Source organism: Eptatretus burgeri, chromosome 15 (genome assembly GCF_056783735.1).
Source record: "Eptatretus burgeri isolate ZD-2024b chromosome 15, Ebu_testis_v1, whole genome shotgun sequence".
Taxonomy (NCBI): domain Eukaryota; kingdom Metazoa; phylum Chordata; class Myxini; order Myxiniformes; family Myxinidae; genus Eptatretus; species Eptatretus burgeri.
The window spans coordinates 19,562,971-19,585,860 of record NC_140975.1 but is presented as its reverse complement, the minus strand read 5'-3'; the positions used below and the strand labels follow the sequence as shown (position 1 = coordinate 19,585,860).

At 43.6% G+C, this 22,890-nt stretch overlaps 1 protein-coding gene across 9 annotated transcripts in view; it reads left to right on the top strand.

The window, feature by feature from the left end:
- GNPAT (glyceronephosphate O-acyltransferase) overlaps nt 1-22,890 on the top strand; it is a 60,353-nt gene that overhangs the window by 33,155 nt on the left and 4,308 nt on the right. For 8 of the 9 annotated variants that reach the window (XM_085857436.1, XM_085857435.1, XM_085857442.1 and 5 more), the window contains 11 exons: nt 631-706; nt 966-1,117; nt 10,609-10,739; nt 16,213-16,388; nt 16,651-16,737; nt 17,013-17,261; nt 17,386-17,465; nt 17,828-17,971; nt 18,110-18,212; nt 18,410-18,503; nt 19,445-19,503. In XM_085857436.1, the coding sequence (XP_085713562.1) occupies nt 631-706; nt 966-1,117; nt 10,609-10,739; nt 16,213-16,388; nt 16,651-16,737; nt 17,013-17,261; nt 17,386-17,465; nt 17,828-17,971; nt 18,110-18,212; nt 18,410-18,503; nt 19,445-19,503 (1,351 nt within the window). The remainder of the gene's footprint in view (nt 1-630; nt 707-965; nt 1,118-10,608; nt 10,740-16,212; nt 16,389-16,650; nt 16,738-17,012; nt 17,262-17,385; nt 17,466-17,827; nt 17,972-18,109; nt 18,213-18,409; nt 18,504-19,444; nt 19,504-22,890) is intronic. The other variant, XM_085857437.1, reaches the window with a different exon arrangement.

Genomic DNA, 22,890 nt, shown 5'->3' with positions numbered 1-22,890 from the left:
TTTTTGCGTGTTCTTAAATAAAAAGTGTGTTTAAACCGTGCACCAGCCTCGCGCCTTCTGGGGTAACTTTTTTTTTTAAAAGTGGTGACTTTTAGGGTGACGGCAGGTGAATTATGTTTTTGTGGACACTGACTATGAAGAAGCATATTGGAAGAGAAAGCAAAGGTTTAAAAAAAAAAAAAAAAGAATATGGGAAGCATTGCTTTCCTTACCTCCTCATGCTTTGGGCTGGAAGGATGGCCTAGACCTAGACCAGAGGTACGCACACGCACGTCTAAGCTGTTTGGCATTTGTTAAAATCTCGGCCTAACTATAAACTGTCATCCTGGTGTTTCACAGACAAGGTGATTCATCAATGTGTGTGCCGTCCCTCGGATGGACCTTTAATTGGCATCCAGTCTGCCGGAATTACTTGGTAGACGTTAAAGATTCCTTGAAGTCCTTCGTGAAGAGTAGGCGAGCTATCGCTGGCACTCTGGCCAAATTCCAAATTCTTACCCTGACTTCCTGTGTCAGAGTGGCGACCCGTCCAGGATTGTAACCCTAGTCATATAAACTGCTTCAGCAGCACCGACGCTCTGTATAGAGTACGGTTCATTATCTGATCTAATGCTTTCTCTTGCTATACAGAATGGTGATGCTCCGCTTGAGTTTTTCCTGGAAGGCACCCGCAGCCGATCAAACAAATCTCTGTCTCCAAAACTCGGTACTGTGAGGGTATCTTGGTTTTGACACACATTTGTTAAATTTGACGAGCTGTTCATTGTTTTCCATTGAAGAGTTTTGGCCCAAAATAGCGTTGGCCCATCTATGCGTTAAATGTCGATTGCCTCTTATTTGTCGCACTTGATACTCTTATTTTCTTCTGATTGTGAACTTGTTTCTCGTTTTTGTATCTCAACCCTTTTCACTTTTAATCTTACTATCGAAAATAACTTTTTGTGACCTTTGTTCTTTCCTGACAGGATTGCTGAGCATTGTGATGGAGCCATTGTTGAGGGCGCAGGTGTTTGATGCTCTTCTTGTGCCAGTCAGCATCAGCTACGAGCGCATTCTTGAGGAGAACCTGTACGCCCGAGAACTTGTCGGTGTTCCGAAGCCCAAGGAGTCGACGTCTGTGAGTTGTGGCTTTTGCATGGAATGGAACACCTGACACTGGACAGTCTTTGCTTGTGATGGCAATTGTATCGCCTTTTGTTTTGAAGAGTAAGAGCTGTTTTTAGACTATTACTACCCTCGCCAGAGGGTATTGCATTTAGGTGTGTTTGTTACTTGAAAAATTGAAGATTCACAAGTATATTGGTTGGTCTGGTGTGTTATTCTGTCTGTCTGTCTGCTTGTTTGTGGGTTTGTATCGGTTGCCTCCAGGTTGCAATTTTATTCCGAGTTTCAGGCCTATTGTTTTTAAGGTCAAGGTCACATAACTTGTCAATGTTCATCCAATTGACTATATATATATATATATATACACAGGGTGTCCCAAAAAATGTATTCGCATCTTGTTTCTAAGTCAATAAACAACGCATTTATTATCATTTAAAGAGTGAGTAAATTTTTAGGACACCCTGTATGTATATATGTGTGTGTATGTATATATGTGTGTGTATGTATATATGTATATATGTGTGTGTGTGTGTGTGTGTGTGTGTGTGTGTGTGTATATATATATATATATATATATATATATATATATATATATATATATATATATATATATATATATATATATATATATATATATATGTATATATATATATATATGTATATATATACCGGGCGTCGTGGCGTGCGCCTGTAATCCGGCTACTCGGAGGCTTGGGTTGGAGGATCGCTTGAGGACGGGAGCTCTGTGCTGGGCCGCACGATGAGAGTGTGTCGGGCAGCCCGGAATCATGGCGAAACCCAATCCTTATCCTTGTGTCGTAAGAGGCGACCAGGGTTGCGTCAGGAAGGGCATCCGGCGTAAAACCTGTGCCAAATCAGTATGCGGATCATAACGGATGATCCGCTGTGGCGACCCCTAACGGGAGCAGCCGAAAGACGAACAACAGCAACAACAACATATATATATATATATATATATATATATATATATATATATATATATATATATATATATATATATATATATATATATATATATATATATATATATATATATATATATATATATATATATATATATATATATATATTTCGGCACGCCCCTTTCTTTGTTCCACCATCAGATTTTTGTTACTGCATGAAATGAAACAAGATTTGGCACATATACTAATGATATTATTGTCTTCCTTAAGAGGCCCCTCAAAACTCGTTTTGTTGCATTTTCACAAACTCCAACGGATTCCATTCAAATAAGGTACGATTATGGCTTTTGGTCCAACTTAGGTCATTGGCTATAAATTTTTTCCATAACACTTCCGATATTCGAAAAAATCGATAAATCGATATCCCTTATGGGGTTTTCCATTCAAATCTACTCAAGTTTAAGGCCTATGGGGGACGCAAATTTCCACTTTGCCCCGGGTGCTGTTTACCTCCACTACGCCAAGCTGTTAGGGTTAGGGTTAGGGTTTGGGTTAGTGTTAGGGTTGGCTACCCTAACCCTAACTGCAACGCTAACCCTAACCATAACCCCTAACGCTAACCCCTAACCGCTAACCCCTAACCGCTAACAGCTATTCAGGAAATTTGCAAGAAAGCCCGGGCAATACCGGGCTTTATTGCTTGCCCGAGCAACGCCGGGCATTACGACTAGTGTAATATATATATATATATATATATATATATATATATATATATATATATATATATATATATCTGAAAAACGTGTGGATTCTGAACCCTCATCGAGGTGAAGCCTCTGTCGACCCATGTATGTCTATTAATTACGTACTGTTTGAACATGAGTTGAACTGCGTACACTCCATTAATTACTTATTATTGGACCATGACTACATTTTAATTATGTACTATTGGAACCTACCTTTTCGACCTTTTGACCCTTTATACCTGAAGACTTTTATACCCCTTCGACCTGTAGACCTTTCGATGCACAGCACACGAACATCTATCTTTTTTTTTTTCTTTCAGTGCACAGACTATACTTTTTCAGCAAGTAATGTGTAATCTTCACCCACCTGGGGGCTGGGTACTCTGCTGGTTTGTCAGACTGAGTCACTGAATTGGTTCACCAATCAAAACCCAGAAACATTTTTTTTGAGGTCAAAAGATCAAGATCACATAAAATCATCAATTTTCATCCGATTAACTTGAAATTTGAACAGGGTTTGCATATTGGGTCACAAAAATCAGAAAAAAATCAATTTAGCCACTTTGACGTGTCATCAGTTTCGATGACGATTTCACCCCATTATCATCAAATGGGACTTTTTGTGAATTTATGAGTAACTACCATAACCAGTGCTCAACACTAACTTTTTTTTTTGTCAGGGCAACCATTTCAAAATTTTGGTTGCCCGGAAAAGAAAAAAAAATTTTCACTCGTTTTCGGAATAACTTTCACTGCAACAAATGGATAATTATACACACCAATAGCTGCAAAATGCATACACATGCCTATTACAAAGATTCATGAAGAGACAACAAATGCCTATTTCTAAAAAACCCGATATAAGCTAACTATAATTTCAACGTTGCAAGAAAAAGCAAAGGAATGAATAACAGCACTTGGTAACATATATAAGTTAAGGTTATAGGTATTGGTAGAAAATCGACATCTGATCAAGATAACTCACCATTGCTTGAAAGGCAGAAGAATACGAGACAGAGACAGAGAGATAGACAGACAGGTGTGTGAGAGTGAGAGAGTTTCTGACTCGGCGTTACTTTGGATGTTGAAAATGAATTATTGTCACTGAGCACAACCACTATTCCAATTGACAATCATAACTTGTTCATTAATGGTGATGTGAGTGTTGAGCAAGGTACATGTTCATTCAGGTTGAATACACGGTTAGTTTCACGAAGGGCCATATATAATCATGGGCTTGAGCGACACACACACACACACACACACACACACACACACACACACACACACACACACACACACACACACACACACACACACACACACACACACACACACACACACACACACACACACACACACACACACACACACACACACACACACACACACACACTTATTTGTGCAGTATCGGGGCTATTCCTAAAATATCATATAATTTAAAGGATTTCTGTAAATGATGTTAATTTCACAACATCCTACATTCAGCTTCATTTAAATTGTAAACCTCAAAACATAGTTCCCTTATCTAAAGTAAGTAAGTAAACATAGTTCCCTGAACCTGTAAGAAATTGAATGGTTTCCCGACTGTATGGAACATCAGATGGGCATCGTTCTTCCTAGAGGTTTTGATCCTTTCAGCCCAGAACCTCTCCAAATGGCGGGTCCACAAACTCGGCCACGGATCCACATCAGTAGATTACCTCCATCAGTATATCCACAACCTCAGTTTCGTCCAGGCGGTTAGTCAACCCATCAATGCAACATCACTAATCAGACTACTTGCTAGAGGATTTAATGTATTATCACATTGTTACAACTCCCATCACACATTCTATTATATGATAATTCATTAAATCATGCACATCTTAACTTAGCTATAACACATCCACCAAGCAGCATGTGCACCCCACTTACCCCTGGATCAAATTGTTATTCAAATGCATGTTCAAGGTACGATAATGAGGTTGCTTGACCAGGAAACCGTTAATGTCGAACCTTGCCATAACCTTAAAACCTTTTTTCAAGATATCAAATTTAAACTTTGGCAGCTTATCTGTGCCCATGTGTAGTATATGGATATACATTTGGTCAAACTTGGTCAAGAAAAATGTATTAGGCAGCAATTAGAAAATGTATCAGCCAAATTTGTTATGCATTACAGTCAATCATGTAAAACACTTGATGAGTCAAATTTTCGAAATTGCTGTTTCCATGGAAACTATTTTTGGGGGGATTTTGCGTGCTATGCATGAAATCTATCTTTTTAGTTTGTCTGTCCGTCCACACATGATGTGCAAATGTAGGCCACAAATGCCACCTGGTGGTAGCCAGTACGACACTATCTCTTTTTTTTAAACTGAGTACTTCCTTTAACACTGCGTTGGTCTGCTGTGTCATTCAAACGTGGTTAGTCTGGTGGGGTGTATACACACCCCAATGCGAAAATGCATATAATGTTACTATTTTTTAAAAATGTAAAAAAATGCGGGGTGCCAAAACACCTCATTGGGACTAATGAAGGGTTAAAGTATTGTTACGGTGCCGGGGTCGGCCGCGAACCGACCCTTCTGAATGGAGCCGCAAGTCGAGTCGGCCCGACCGATCGCCCGGAATATAGATCACCGCCCAGATAAGTCCGAGTCGACGAGTCCTTGTACAAGAACCGAAATACGCAGACCACGTGGGGTAGGGTCGATTGCCAATCTTCAATGTACCTAAATACCCACGTGATCCAACTACCGGGGTATTCCACCCTCGACGGAACTCGTACGGAAACAAACCGCTGAGGCGATCCTGTCCCATGCGCGATTCTGAGCGGCTTAATCACCGAGAACCGTCGGTCCAAATGTCCCCCTTATACGGCAAACCAACAGCTTTCTAATTACCAACACACGAAATGCTCAGTCAATGAAGGAATCGACGCGACGAGCTGAAAACATTTAACAATTGGGGTATTTATTAAAAATAATGGGGAACTAGGGAAGCACGTAAAAGCAGAACTATACTGACTATACGAAATGCAATGCAAACATTTACTGCACACAAAGCACTTAATTTCCTACTTGTAAGGCGGGCCCACAGACACACGTATGCACACACACACACCCAAGAAATGGTGGCTGATGCCTTTAATAACGAGCTCCAGCTCGGAGGACAGGTGAGCTGAAACCCAGAGCCTATCTCGAACCTCTCCACCTCGTGTGGTCTTCAAGTTGTTCTGACCCGGGCTCTAGCGAGAGCGAGCTGGATCCAATCGCCGTGAGCCGCGATCCTTCCCGAGCTCCCACGAATCCTCCCGCGCTTCTCAACACGTGCTGGTGAGACGAGGCGCCGATCCTTCCCGTCGATGCGTCGCTTCCTCGAGGAACCACCTCCAAGAAGAGGTCGATGCGTCGCACCAAGCCGTGAACCAAACGGAGAACAAAGAGCGCCACAAACCAAGAAGAAGAAGCCACCACTCGCAGCTTGAGCCGAGCAACCGGCTCAACTCTCTCTCAAACAAAGCAGCTCTCCAAGAAGTCTACCGAGCCAAGCAGAAGCTGAAGGCCCACTGAGCCACCACCCACTCGAACCGAGCAGGACCCGAAGGCCTGCTGAACAACCAAAGCAGAAAGCCTTCACAAAGCTTTCAAACAGGAGCCAAAGCTCTACTGAAAGCCCGTCTGCAGAAGCAAAAAGCTTCCGAAGGCCTCAACCCTAACCCATGCCAAACAGGACCCGAAGGCCTGCTGAACGACGCAGCACTCTCCTCGAACAAAGAAAGGATCTCCTCTTATCCTTCTCCGCCCCCCTCCCACGCGCCGGGCGTGACTCATGCCCTCGTGATCCATCCCCTGCTCAACCACGGGCGGGAGGGAGTTGACGTCATGAATCACGGGACGAAAGGGCTCTTCTTCCTCTTTGCAGAAGAGGGGGAGGGACGTCTCCATTGTTTCGTGATCGCTAACTATTAAATCGATTTCTAAACATTTAAACACTGGAAGGTGAGCTATCTAGGGAACAAGCACTTATCGACATAGCTGACTAAAGGAACCTGAATGTTGTGTGCAATCGAATCCCCAAATTCATAACCGTATATACAATTAGTATTATATGTGACTCCACCTAAAAAGTACGCACAACTAGAATGCGAATACTCGATAAAGGACGAATTATTAAGATGTGAGTATCTATAAATTATGATCTATTAGAAATGTGTTTTTTTTTCATAAAGTCCATAAGATTAGAGCCTGTGTGAATCTATACAGGGTGAGTCAAAAGTTTGGAAACAGAGGAAAGTTTGTTTTGTCTTTTCCTGTCCTTCCTGTTTCCGTTTCGAGACTTTTGACTCAGCCTGCACAATGAAACTAATAAGGTCTGTATGAACATAAACCTGCATCATCAATGCATCATAAACCATCATCATCAAAGGGCGGAGGAGCTCCTTGTGAGCCAACGGCCATCCATATCTAGTGCCCAACTGTGTCTGCGGACGTCCTCCTGCAGTTGGGTTACTTCTTATTAGGAGGTTGGTGGCAGGATTTGCACTCCAGCCACCGTAAAACGCTTCATTCCGCAAAACGCAAAAACGCAAAAAAATCTGAAAACCCACTCCGTGGGAGTACCTCCTGTGCAGCTTCCCTTCGCAGGGCAGCTCACCGGATGATGGGATTGGGGCAAAGCCTTCGGGACCCCCAATCTTTGATAGGAGGGAAACCACGGGGTAACATCCCTGGGTCAGATTGCGGGAGAGTGTGTCGGAGTGGTGCTGAGGTGTCGTCCACCAGACGGCGGTCTCCTTGGGTTAACCTGAGGCGGTCCCTTCGGGTGGGTGCCTGGAATGTCCTATCCCTAAGAGAGGATGATCACCTGTCTCTGTTATCATCTGAGCTCAAGCGTTTGGACATCGGGATTGCAGCTCTCTCTGAGGTTCGGAGACCGGATTGCGGCGAGATAATGGTGGGTGGTTACACCTACTATTGGTCTGGTCGCTCTGATGGTTACCATACCCAAGGAGTTGCTGTAGCTGTGTCCAATAAGCTGACCCCAATGATAATTGAGGTAACACCGGTCAACGAGCGTATTATGAGATTAAGGATTCGTCACTCCTTAGGTGTCATTTCCCTGGTCTCTATTTATGCTCCGACTGAGGCGAGTGATCTCACCGTGAAGGATGCATTCTACGCCACACTCGAGTCTGTGGTTGATCAGTGCCCCAGACGAGATACACTTCTAGTCTTGGGGGATTTCAATGCATCGACTGGAACTGATAGGGATGGTTATGAGGTGTGTGTTGGTCCCCATGGGTCAGGAACTATGAACCAGAATAGCACTAAGTTCCTTGACTTTGCAAGAAGTCATGGACTTAGGGTGGCTGGTTCATGGTTTCAGCGCCCGCAAGCTCATCGCTGGACTTGGTATTCCAACGCTGGCGGTGTGGCAAAGGAGATTGACCATGTCCTCATTGACGGTCGTTGGAGGATGATCCAGAACTGCAGGGTCTACCGGAGTGCTCAGTTCCTCAATACTGACCACAGGCTTGTTGTAGCAACTCTAAAGCTGCACCTTAAATCCTGGAGAATGGTACCATCCCAGCCTAGGCTGGATGTTGCCAAGCTCAGGGATGAGAGAGTAGCTGAGGAGTTTGCGAACAGGCTGAGTGGACACTTGGGGGTCTGGGTGCTTTGGGGGGTCCTGAAGAGTTGTGGAGCACCTTCAAGACCACCGTCCTTGATGTTGCCGGTGGATGCCTTGGAGTTCACCGCAGGGCAAAGAAGAATTTTGTCTCTCAAGGGACACTGGATACCATTGACTAGAGTCGCAGGGCCAGGCTGAATGGCAGAGCTGAGCTGTTCAGGGAGCTGAGGCGTAAAACTGTACGTGCACTGAGGGTGGACAAGGAGGCCTATGTGCGAGGAATCTGTGAGGGGGTAGAGCATCACCTGTGGACAGGTGATTCTCGTCCCGCTTACAGGGGAATTCGCGCATTACGTTCATCCAAGCCCATCCCTCGGAGCACTGCAGTTCGAGCAGAGAGTGGTAGGCTCTTGACAGAGGAGTCTGAAGTGAAGGCCCGCTGGGCCGGTTACTTTGAGCGGTTGTACCAGGCTGATCCCCCAGCTGTCGAGTTGGACGTCAAGGGTGTTACAATCCCTGTTGCTGACCCTCGAATCAACTGTGGTCCACCATCGCTTGTGGAAACACGGGCTGCGGTGAACCAGTTGAAACGGGGCAAAGCTCCAGGGATCTGTGGCATCCATGCTGAACTTCTCAAGGCTGGTGGAAATGCTGCACTCGCGTCGTTGCATGCAGTTTTGTGCTCTGCCTGGAACACAGGCATCATCCCAACTGACTGGAAGAGGGGCCTTGTTGTCCCTCTCTGGAAAGGGAAGGGTGATCGCCAAGACTGCAACAACTACCGAGGGGTGACGCTGCTCTCAGTGCCGGGCAAGGTCTTTGCTCGGATAATTCTTGATAGGGTTCGCCACCATCTGCTTGAGCACCAGCGTCCAGAGCAGTCAGGCTTTACACCAAAGAGGTCAACGATTGACCGTATCCTTGCTCTTTGTGTCCTCACTGAACGCAGACGAGAGTTTCGGCAGGGGCTGCTTGCAGCCTATGTTGATCTCTGTAAAGCGTTCGATTCAGTGAATCGGGATGTCCTCTGGAGGATTCTTGGTCTTCGTGGGGTGCCACCGAAACTGATCGATCTGATGTCTGAACTCTACTCTGGTACTGAGAGTGCTGTGAAGTGTGGTGGTACCGCCTCTGACTTATTTCCAGTTGTTACTGGAGTTCGTCAGGGATGTGTACTTGCCCCCACACTTTTCAGCACTTGTATGGACTGGATTTTTGGGAGGATGTCGGAGAGATCAAGTTGCGGTGCATCGTTTGGCAATGTCAAGATCTCGGACCTTGATTTTGCAGATGATGCAGTCATCTTTGCGGAGACTTTAGACATCCTCTTGGGGGCCCTCGAGGTGCTGAATGAGGAGTCGGAGCCGTTGGGATTACGGATTTCTTGGGTCAAAACAAAGATCCAGGCTTTCGGTGACATCTTGGATGCTGCTGTCCTGTCTGTGTCTGTTTGTGGTGAGGATGTTGAGGTCGTGGATAGATTCACTTACCTTGGCAGTGATATTCATGTCTCCGCAGGTTGTGAGCCGGAGGTCAATAGACGTCTGGGTCGGGCCTGGGGAGTCATGGATTCACTGGATCATGGGGTGTGGCGCTGCCGGTACCTGTGCGGGAGGACGAAAGTCCGAGTCTTCAGGTCCTTGGTACTTCCAGTCTTGCTCTATGGGTGCGAGACTTGGACTTTGACCAAGGATCTGAGACGGAGACTTAATTCCTTTGGTACCAGGTCTCTTCGGAGAATCCTTGGCTATCGCTGGTCGGATTTTGTGTCCAACGAGCGGTTGCTGAGAGAGACTCGGATGAGATTTGTTACCTGCATAGTCCGTGAGCGTCAGCTGCGGCTGTATGGACATGTGGCTCGTTTTCCTGACGCTGATCCTGCTCACCAGATTCTCTCAGCGAGGGAGTCTCATGAGTGGAGGAGGCCAGTGGGCCGACCACGTGCCTCATGGTTGCAGCAGGTTGACCATCATCTCAAGGAGATGGGGATGGGCCTGGCATCTGCCTGGGGGATGGCCAGACGGAGGCCCCTGGAGTACCGGCGGAAAGTGGACGCAGCGACGCGCTGTTCTGGCACATGCTCCCATACCTGACCTGACCTGATCAATGCATCGCCTACACACCTGCACACACAAAACCAGTCCTGGTGAGGGTCTGCGATCTTCCATTGCTCTTTCTAGTTGGAACTTGTTTGTTCTCCTTTACCCACGAGGCAGGGCCTGCTGAAAGCTCACAGGATCCTGCAGAATGACTACGGTTCGGTCTTTGTCTACTTCCACCCACCCATGTCTCTCAAAAGCTTTATTTCTGGCCGTCTGGACATCACACCCTTCAGCATGACACCTCGGTGAGTCACATATCACACCAACATTCATTGGTTTACAAGTTATACAAGGAACTTCGATGCAGGAGGAGGCACCTAGTCCCATCATGCCTGTGAACATTTGCCAATATCCACGTACCCCTCTATCCCCACTACTTGTATGTACCTTTGTAATTCCAGTTTAAACCTGTCTACCCTTTTGAGTGAAAGACCCTTACCCTAATGTCATCTTTACTTTCCTCTTCTTCACTCTCAAGTTCTGGCCCCTTATCCTATCGTAGTTTATTATGCTGAAAAGCATAATATTTTAGTGGAGAGTTTGATCTGAGCTGTCTGGTCCTGAAGGGTTTTTTATCTCTGCATGAGATGTTCAAGGTTCCAAGTCATGTTTACCCATATTGTTCCTTAATCCAGGATGCCTCTCACTTAGGCTCAGGGCAAGACATTGGTATAAAATTCACATTTTCAAGGGTGAACGCTTCCTAAAGGTTGACTGATACTTGGTAAAGAATCCCTGCGACCATGAGGCACAGAAAAGTCTGTTTGAAGACTCATGCATTGATATTGTCAGTTTCCTTTAACGCAACCCTCTTTGAGTTATACAACTTGTGATGTTTAGTTTACCAAGAGTTTAGAATGAAGAAAAGGTGATATTTGTGGTCAAGTCTTAGATAATTATTGGTGGTTTTTATTATTCCTTTTTAAGGAGCTTGGATATATTTGTTTGAAGTAGCTGCAGATCAGATATCCTGAGTCTCCCACAAAACATACTTGTTCAAGTCTTTTCTTTTCATTTATTACCCTTACTGAAGGAGAGGGTGTTGTATTTGCGTCCGTTTGTTTGTTTGTGTTTTTAGTGTTTTTTTCTTTAGTGTTTTTCGTCACAACTGCTTGTTGGATTGAGACTAAACTTTCACCACAGGAGCGACTACTCATGTAGAATGTTTTATTGATAACTAGCAAATACAACCAATCTTTTCGCTGATGGGGACAATAAAGGGAGGGGGTTGGGGAGGCAGAGAGGATGAAGAAGGGGGAGCTAGGAAGGGAGAGGGGAGAACGAGAAAGGGGGGAGGTGAGGAGAGTGACACCTCACCAATCGTTATTCACTGCGGCGGGGGGTGAGAAAAGAGAGACAGAGAGAGACAGACATAGGTGTGGAAGTAGAGTGCTGCATTTTATTAGGAGGGGACAGAGTGAGAGAGAAGTGTGGGGGGGGGGGAGGAGGAAAAAAGACAGGTGAGTGGTAGAGGTGGGGTTAGGAAAGAGAATGATACGTGACGCTTAATGACCGAACACAAAAAAAAGCTCATGTCAGAACAGCTGTACACATGACACAACAGAGTTTGTAAAGTAATCTGCTGGCACATCTGCAAAAACTTTGATATTTCACTTCCAGAATTTTTTTGGGATAATTAACCAAAAGTAATCACTGAAAACATTGAAGTACCGCTCACGTACGACCAAATGATCCCATTGGGCGTGAACATTGAAAACAAAGCATTGCGACCAAATATCATACTTAAGTACAAAATAGAGAAGAAGGCATTGCTAATTGAGATATTAATACCAGTGATTTTGGACTAACGGTGCAGAAATCAAGAAAATGACCAAATAACAAGACCTCAAGCATGAAGTGAAAAGATCCTGAAAGTTGAAGAATGCCAAAGTTGAACCAGTGATGAAGAAGAACCTCAGATATATGAAAATCCATCCCTGGGAATATTACTACAAATGAACTACAGTTGGAAGCTATCCGGGGCTCAGTGACGATCCTGAAAAGAGCCCTTGGTGCAAAACTTTGAAAACAGAAAACTTCACAACTCGGTCCATCAATGGTGACCCCTTACTGAAATAAAGTCTACTCTTGGAGGACTCCATTCCACATTCTGAAACCCACATATGAAGATACCAATCAATGACACACACACACACACACACACACACACACACACACACACACACACACACACACACACACACACACACACACACACACACACACACACACACACACACACACACACACACACACACACACACACACACACACACACACACACACACACACACACACACACACACACACACACACACACACACTTCCGTTATGGTAATACAGTTTATATACATACACACAAACGCAGAAAATACATAATAATGACAAACACAAAGATTTACCTTCAAAGAGAGTTCTTTGAAAGAGGAATTCAAGTGGGAAATTAGGAAAATTCAATTAAAAATATATCAAAGCACAGAATACAAAACGTCGATATCTGGTCCTCACAGCCAGATCATGGCAAACACCTGCTCGGATGGACCTTATTATTTTTATATATGTATTGATGTCAAAGTGAGAGGTGGATTATATTAAAAGGAGATTACACAAAAAGGTAAAACAAAACGATGTCCTGTAAAAATATAATTGTACATTTTAAGTGAGTGAGACTCCTCCCGTGACACCAACTGCACGGCACTGCAGGGCCCAACTCAGGCGGAAACGTACGTCTGTCCAATCATTGTTCCGTTGAGAGCACGGGTACTTTTACCAAAGCGAACAATCAAGCAGCCTGGAGAGTGCTCACCAAGTGGCTTAAGTACTAGGGTGGTCCTTCCTTATTCCTCAACTTCGGATTTTCTAAGCTCCAACCTCCGGGATTCATTGGAATAGTCGAGAAAACTCTCCTGGTGAACTTTTTTTTCCAATCGGACAACATTTAACCCTCCCTCATCGACCTTGAAGTTTCACCCTGAAAAAAAAAATTGTTAGGGGGGCGGTGAGAAGAACGAGTAATACACATTACACATTACACAAACACACAGATCGACGTATCACATCAAAAGAGACGATTGGACATTACAGGAGCGTTTTAAAGTTCAGCACAGGTCGATACGTCGTCGTTCTAATGTCAGCTGCCTCGAGAAACTGAGGCTAAACTTCAAGGTCGATGAGGGAGAGGTAAATGTTGTTGGAATTTGAAATAAAAACACCAGAAGAGTTTTCTCGACTATTCCAACGAATTCCGTGGGTTGGAGCTTAAAATAAATGAATTCAAAAATTTACCCCCTCATTTACCCAAAAACCTAATTTACCCAAAAACATACACAGTGTTGAACGTACATACAGAGTGCATTTGGACCTCTGAAACCACATGAAGGTAAAAATTGAAACTTGGCACACGGCAAGTACTCCTCATGGGGGATGTGGTTTTTTATTTTATTTTTAATGACATCACAGGTGTCTTCGTTATGATGCCACAATTGCCTTTGTAGAATACTACATGTGATCAGTATGAAATTTTTGAGGGTCATCTGGGGATAAAATGGTCCACAGAAGAAAATTGACGTCATCGGTAAAGTGATTCGGCAGCCATATTGTTTAAAAAAAAAAAAAAAACCTTCAAAAATCTTCTTCTTTGAAGTGGCTGAACAGATTGAGGTGAAACTTTACACGTATGACTGCCTATCCATGAAGAACAAAAAGTTCATCTATGATGTCATAAGTCACATGGTTTGGCAGCCACATTGGATTTACCCCAAATCATATAAAAAAAATCTTATTCTCCAGAACGGCTGGACGGATCGAGGAGAAACTTCACACAAATCTTCCCCAAGCCTTGGGTGTACTAGTCTTGGCAGCCATATTGGATTGAAGAAAAATATTAAATAATGTTTTCTCTAGGACCGCTTAATCAATTGACGTGAAACTTCACAATTTTGATCTAGTAGTGATGGGGAATACATGTTTTAAATTTCAACTTCATCGGGAGCATGGTTTGGCAGCCAGAAGTATTTATTTTTTTGTTGTTGAATAAAGCTCACTTGGCTGTTCCTGGATGGGTTTAAGGGTCGAGTCGCCGCAGCTGAAATGCGAATCCTATCCGGGTTCCTCCTGATGACTTCATCTTTGCTTTTTGCTTGTTTGGGTTCTTTCTGATTACTCCATCCAATGCAGGACTGTACCTATTTGGTCTTCCATTTGATTTGAATTTATTTTGATACCATTCTGAATTTAATTGAATAATAATAATAATTAAAAAAACGTCATGGCTCAGGGTCAGGTGTCCAATCAAAGCATCAAAGCAGGACGTCTTGGTACCCGGTCATCACTGCCAGCAGTTATAAAGTGGCAGTTCCAATTATGTCCCTTTTTCGCTCGCCTGTTCGAAGAACAGAGAGCTATAGCGATACCCCTGACGTGAGCGTCAGCATGAGCGTGAAAATGTTAAAGTTTTTGGTGCAAGTTATTTTTTTTTCCTTTCTAATGTCTTTATCTACCACATTATTTTTATATGCCCGATATATATATATATATATATATATATATATATATATATATATATATATATATATATATATATATATATATATATATATATACACATCGGGGCGTATTATGTGATACCGGTCGTCCGTCCGTCCATTCCTGTCCACACTCTAACTCCCAAAGTTTTCAACTTTCACGTTTCATATTTGGTACAGAGGTACAGACTGTGGAGACGGTGTGTCATGACATACGTTCATCATCTAAAGTGGTTTCCATGGTGACCATGATGCTGTTCTCCATGTAGTAGCACAATTCTGTATATACCTTCTTGTTCGGGCGTATATTGTGCTCACTTGCGCTCTTGTTACTGATTGCAATATACAAATACATATATTGCTTTAAAATTATTTGGATCAGACTTCACTGCAATGGTTTATAAAAAATATTAATTATTAGACGAGTCTTTTAAAAACGATAAATGTATAAACAGGCGAGCATTGGGTGGCTTTGACTCCAACTCTGGTTAATTACATAACGCACCAGTACACAAAACAATTCCTGGCAAGGGTCTGCAATCTCTGATTGCTGTTTTTCTTGTTATTATTGAATGCATCTGTTGAAACTTGTGGGAAGGTGATGCTCTATCTCACAGTTGGTAAAGTGCATTACTTGACATGACTGCATCTGTCCAAACATTCAACGAGCTTCATCATTCAGTGTGTTGAAGGCAAATGAACAATTATATTGTTACAGTCAGATGTGTCATAGTTGCCTGGTCCTAATCCAATGAACAGCATCAAAGCGATCGTGCTGACCAACTGACTTTGTTGCCTTGAGCCGGATTGCAGGCCTGTTTACCACGATAAATTGCTCCAATGGAACACCCAAGCCAATCAGGCTGTGCGCTGATCAGTGCCGTACGTCTGTTCACGCTAATTAGCCATCCAAGCGAAAGTGCTGGATTCAGGCACGGTCTTGTCCTCAGCGCTACTCTCCCAAACGTAATGTCTTGTCAAAGGATGGTGGGTTAAGACACACGCATGGATGGGGGCAGGGGGGGGAGAAGGCACCATCTTTCCATACAAAACGATGCATATATTGTATCACATTTAATTACCTCATGCTTATGCTAACACATGCAATATGTGAAATAACTACTGCTATATTATGCACAGTTACCCCCTCGAAGGCATTCCCACAACAATATTATTATTTTCCCTGGTGGGGAAGCAGGCACATGGCACTGCGTCTGTCTGACACACTGCGGGTGCTCGTGCACCACCTCGCACACTCCGTAGTACTGCGGCAGCAGCACGGCATGGTGGTAACCCCCTGGTCCCTACTCACCACTCTACTTCTCCAGGCACCCTCCGACCACCTCTTCCCCACCTCTTGCAACAGTGAAGGCAAGGTCCATTATTAGTGTAATAAATATATATCTTGTAACATTATTTTGGATAATTTAGGTTTAAATTGTCTTTTCTTGTGTGCTAACCTACTTAGTCAAAATGTTAGGCTTGGCCAGCGGGTTCATAAAAGATGTGGGCAAAAAACCCTCCCCGTCCAACCCCATGAGATGGGACTATTTGTGGCTCAAGAATTACTCGAAGGTACATCCAACGACACCACACAGGTGTGTGTTGTAAAGCCCTTGCGTTCAATCTGCAGGTGGGGTACATCTACCGGACCTGCTCCATGATGTCCGCTGCCTACGTACTGTGATCACAAAGATTGGAGCCATGCAAGATTGGCCAGGTAATTTATGCCCAGGTAAAAAAAATTATTTTGCCATTTAGACTGATTATTATCAATGCAACCTAAGCTGGGTCTCTGCCCATTTTACATGTTTTATTAACCTCCATTGTCCTCTGGCTTTATCCTTTACAAGTCTTTTAAGATTTGCTTCATTTTTCCATTCTACTTAGTAATGAGTTCATCGTTTTGCATTTTGATATGTTTGCTAAATGAAATAAGTGGTGACCGTCTGCAGAGATTTTTGAGGTGTATTATGTGTCTACGTCTCTGAAAAGATGCTCAGTCACACGAAGCCGTCGTACTCTCGACATTGGCGATGAACTCGAGCTTGGTGACACTTACCAAGGAGGGACGCGTCCTGCTGAATGTGGACAAGGTTGACAGACCCAAGTGTCGTGATGACATCTTGAATAGAGCATGCACTGTGCTCACGTGTGCTGCGTATCGTAACCACATTCTCCACCTGTTTGTGCGTCCTGCCTTTGTGGCAATGGCGCAGAGGCATGCTGGAAGTGTTGAGGATGGTGAGGTCACCGCGCACTAAGAGTACACCGGTTAAACGGAGCTACAGTAGCCTTCTTTTCTCACACCCATACCTTGTATCACATAGACTATATAAGAATGTTTCACTCAAACTTCCTCCTCCAGGCCCAACTTTCTCACACTTCTGTTTCTTGGTGCAACTGTTTTCCGAAGAATTTATCTTCGAGCCGGGGAGCGAGAGAAAGGTATCTCCACAACACATGGGTCAACCTCCCTTTGCCCACCTAATACCCACACCATTTGGTGGCAGTTCATTACTATAATACACATACTTTGATTTGAACCTTATGTATGACCTTTATTGAGAAATAATGACTTTTGGAGTGATTTCCCATTTGTCGACTGAAATAATTCAGTGTGTAACAACAGTGCCTACAGTGATGTAATTTTGTTCATGCAACCAAATGTAATTGTTAAATGGTTGTGTCGAGAAGGAAATGTATTTTCAGCATTTAACATACATCAGGCCCCATTGTTGAAGCCTCCTTCATTATGACACTTCTTTAGGTTTTTGGTTCTCTTCCATTCTTCACTCCCCTTCCACCAGGACTACGAAGAGGGGTTGTCCTTGCTTCAGCGTTGTTCCTCTTTGCTCTACCCTCTCGATTCCCAGCATCACCCGAGTACCATCACCACCAATTTTTCCGTTTTCCTCGGCCAGATCTTTCAGCCATTTTGCTGTAGTTACCAGGTGGTGTTCGAGAAGTGAAAGTTAAACTTGGGAGGGCCAAGTGTTTGGAACGTTGAGGATACTTGCTGAGCTGTAACATATTGCTCGACTTTCGTATCGGCGATCTTGTTGATAGTTTGTGGGATTTGTGTCGTACAGATGGTTTGCAACTATTTGCTTACGCTAGAACATGGCAGCATGCAGAAGGAAAGTCAGCTCCTCGCCAGTCTCCAAGAATTTGCACTACAGCAGCTCCTGGAAGGTCAGAATTGTTGCTGCTGGGGAAGGATTGGTTGGTGGGGGAGAGAGGGGGGTGTGAAAGGAGCATTGGGGAGTCAAGTTCAAGGATGGTGTGCCCCTTGTGTTGGCCTGATGCTCGCCTTAAACTTGATGGTTTCAAGTGGATAGCATTTGCATGATCATGCCCCACTTACAGTCTCCCTCAATCCCATTGCACAGGACGCAGTACTGAATTAGAGATCCTCGCAATAAACGTATACAAGAATGCTGTTGCCTCATTATCCCGCCTTGGAGCGCTGCGCAGGGAACGCAGGTTGGTGGGTTTTGAAAGCGTTCTCAGGAATGCTTTGTACCTCCGTTGTAAGAGGGTCTACTGGTTCACCAAATATCTGGGTGGGTGGCACTTAGGAGATTTATCACAGAAAAAAACTTTGACTTCTTGCCAGTTACTTTCATCTAACCTTCAGAACATCAAGCTTTTCCAATCTGATGTACCATACTCTGTATTACAGAATGTTGGTTCTGCCTTCGCTTGAGCTCATGCTGGGCAGTTTGCCATCCCTCTCCCAGCTGTTGTTACAGCAGGAATTTGACCATGGTGCTGGTGATAGCTTGCTTACTCTTCATGAAGGACACCGTGGGATCTTTAACATCCACCAACTAATGCCGGCAGATGGGATGCCAGTTTAACGTCCATCCGAAGGACGGCACACATTACTGAATCACCCTGCCTGTGCAACACCAGGATGACAGTTTATCGCTGGGTTGGGATTCAAACCCAGGCTAGACAGCTTAGAGGGTGGTGTGCATACCTCCAGGCTATCCTGTTAGCCCTATCAATCTTTTACTGACCTTCATTGCTTAGTCTGTGGTTTCTCCTGTCGGTGGAATTGTCTCACATTGTTCATTTAATTCCTTACCTCTCTTCTTTCTTTGAAGGTGCTGGCCCTCTATAATCCCTCCTATTTACATGTTAGCTTATTACTCCTGTTTCTTTGCTTCCAGTATATGCAAGAAAGTGTGAAAAAAAAGTTTATTGGATTTCTCACTTATTTGGCTCGTCCATGGCAACAGCGTACCATGATTCGATTTCTTTACCGTCAATTTGAATGTGATAGACTGCATCCCTAAAGAAGGCAATGACAAACCATCCAGTATAACCTTGCCACGAGGCTGCTTTGGCAGCACTAAATCTGCCTTCATGCAGAGTACCAGAATTAGAGATCCTAATGAAGAACATAATTTGTCTCCCAGGAAGGATGGTGTTTGGTTCCTGACAACCTCGCAGCTTCACCACATAGCAGATGCTGTCGGTGAGTGAATGTCATTTAATTTCATTATTTACGGTACCTAGTAATTATTATATATCTCCCAGTAATGTGATTCGGCTCTACGCATCGAGTAATCTGATTGGTTGCTTGTATAGTTTTTGTACGGAGTCATAAATTTGATTTGAGCAATGGGCAACTATTAATTTTTAAGCGTTGTAGCTGCTTCAATATCTAGTATGTCCTTCCTTCTATCTGTCTGTCCTTCCATCCATCCGTCAAAAATGAAGAACCTTTCTAATCCACCGTGTTTAATTATAAAGGGTTCGAAAATGTTGTCTTGATGGGTGCTAAAGGGCAATTCTAAAGGTTCCAATGGGTTTCGTCCGTTTATAGGCTTTGCCTATTTCATATTAACAATACCAATCTGCACTGCTTCCTTTGGACAAGGGTGCATTGTATTTTTTGTTTTTATGCAAAATCGAGATAACAGAGGGTGTAAAGGCAATCATAGGGCAACAATTGGACACAAGCAAAGGAATGAATGAATGAATGAACAGGAAAAGGGAAGGAGAGGGGGAGAAGGAGAGAGGAAAATAATTTTGATCTCAAAGAGCAAAAATGTATTTCAGCTACCGACCATGCAAGGTGATGTAAAGCTAACAAATCAACTTCCCATGAGGCCTTGCTTGGTTTACCAATTTTGTGGTGTTTGCCTGCCTGATAGTGAGTTTGGATTGGAAAAAGCGGCATAAATCAAAATTGGAAATGTAAGCGCCACTGCAAAGGGGAAAGTTGTAAGGAAGCCAGAGAGGCCACAGAAGCGATCGAACGAAGCCACTGCCACATTGTACATCGAACTGCCACTGAGAAACAAGCCGTACATATGGCGGTGCAATTCCATATTAGATTGGATTGCAGGCATTGTTAGGCCTTGTTTCCACTATTTTCTGTGCTGGATGTTCTTAGATTTATTTACAACTAACAAAAATACAACCTGTTGGTTCACTGATGGGAATATTAGGGGGGGGGCGAGGAGGGGTGGGTGAGCATGGAAATGGAAGGCAGCGTGAGGGGAGGGTCTGTCCGGACATAATCACGGGGGGTGAGAGAGATATATATATATATATATATATATATATATATATATATATATATATATATATATATATATATATATATATATATATATGCACTGCATGAGGGGGTTGAGTGGGGGTAAAGGAGTTAGGAGAGAATGTTATGCTTCAACACACACACACACACACACACACACACACACACACACACACACACACACACGCTCACACGCACACACACACACACACACACACACACACACACACACACGCTCACACGCACACACACTCTCGGCGTGTGACAGGTGGGAAAAATTTGGCTCTGCAATTGATAAAACGTTAATATGGCAAACGGCTCAGAAATCGGGTGTTATGAATTTTTTTGCTTTTTAACTCACAAAGAGAAACCGTTTGACCTTTGTAAAGTATTGCTCCGAGTCCTATAAAATAACCAATTGCTTTCGAAACTATCACGAGGACAAAGGAAACCGTGATTATTCGTACGCTGCTGAGGTTACAAGTTAAAACCTCCGAGATGCCGGATGACACTTTTCCACCATGGTGCCCGTGCACGAAGGTGTGTACACACACACACACACACACACACACACACACACACACACACACACACACACACACACACACACACACACACACACACACACACACACCCGTGGAGAGTCCCGAAATTATAGAGCCAAATATACCCACAAATGTACCTCCACCTTGTAGCGACTGCCAACTGAACATCCCGATCAGCACACAAACTGTACCGCCATCAACTGTCGGGCTCTCGGCAAGTGACTTAAGCACTCAAGCAAGCACTCCACGTCAATGGTTGATAAGGATAGCCGGTTTGGCAAGCATTAGCTATGTCCGAATCAGACAAATGAACACCTTAAGCAGCCAGAACTGCTGTGAAGTTCAATTCTGGAGCTAAAATTTTGTAATTCAGCTTGGTTGAAGAGATTCTCGAGGTTACGGCATATGCGGAAATTAAATCGAGGCACGAACACTGGCATCTCCAGGCGTTTATAAACAAGGCAATGTATCCAGCGATTTTTATTTTATTTTATTTTTTTAAATTTTATTTTTAGGTATCAATAATGAGTGGGGGGGGGGGCTTTATCATTAAGAAATTGTTGTAGCCTGTTCCAAGTCAAGGCATGGTTGAACAGGCCAAAAAACATGTTTGCTTCAGACCCAGCGAGGTAACCCAAGAAACACCTCAAGACCTAATTTGGAGCGTGGTGGCCGAGGATGCACCTGATAAGGATATAATTAAATAAGGCTGTTAACACTGGGCTGCATTTGAAATATTTTTTTCAAAGTTCTAGGTTTTCTCAACGGCTCTTCTATGTTTTTTGCATGCTGAATTCAGAAATGTATCTAATTTCACTCAATCCGGTCAAGTTTTTATGCTATCTCAATTTTAAGGAAAAAAAAAAATAACCCAAATTTTTGTTTTGTTAATTCGCATTTTTTAAATTCAAAATCAGACTTACATTGACAGAAAATGTACAAACTATACATATAATGACACACAAGTACACTTAATGTGAAAGAAAGTGCCTTTTCAATTACTTTCATTTCAATTTCAGGAAAATATAGATAAATCGTTTCTGGCAACATCCAACTTCAGTCGCTGCAGCAGTCGCTGTTTTCCTTAGTCTTTTTAATGTTGAATTTCACATGAACGGTACTTGTGCGTCATGGATGGTGACGTCACGTTCTCCAAAACGAAGCGGACGATCACTCGCTCATTGAAGAAGTGTCCGGTTGAGCAGGCCGTTCTTTCGCTTTTTTGAGCTTGCAACTGTCTATATTATCCTTTTTTTATTTTGAATTATTGTAGAACAAAGTTATTTGGATATTTGTACATCATGCCTCGTACGTATGTCATCATGTTTTGCGAAAATGGCTGGAAAACGGGTAATCGCTCCCACTGATTCCTGAAGGAATTAAACATTCGCCGGCAGTGGATAAGATTTGTACAAACAAAACAAGCGAATTTTCCCCCAAAGAAAACGGGTAAAGAGGACCCTTTGGATAGACTTGTCATTTGTAGTGACCATTTCACAGCCGAGGATCACGAAGGCAATGCAACGAGTAAGCTCGGTTTCAAAACAACTGCTCAGGTGAGACTGAAGCGTGACGCTGTGCCCACCGTTCAGCCTTCTCCTCCTCAGCTGGCTCCTGCTTCATCTTCTCCCACTGTCACCTACGATTATTCGCAATTTAGTTTTAATGGCCAATTATTCAATTAGCGCCAACGTATTTTGCTTTTTCGCAATGTCCGCAAGGAATAACAAAGAGAAGAGGAGAAAAAAAAAAAACGTATGTGCAAATAAAA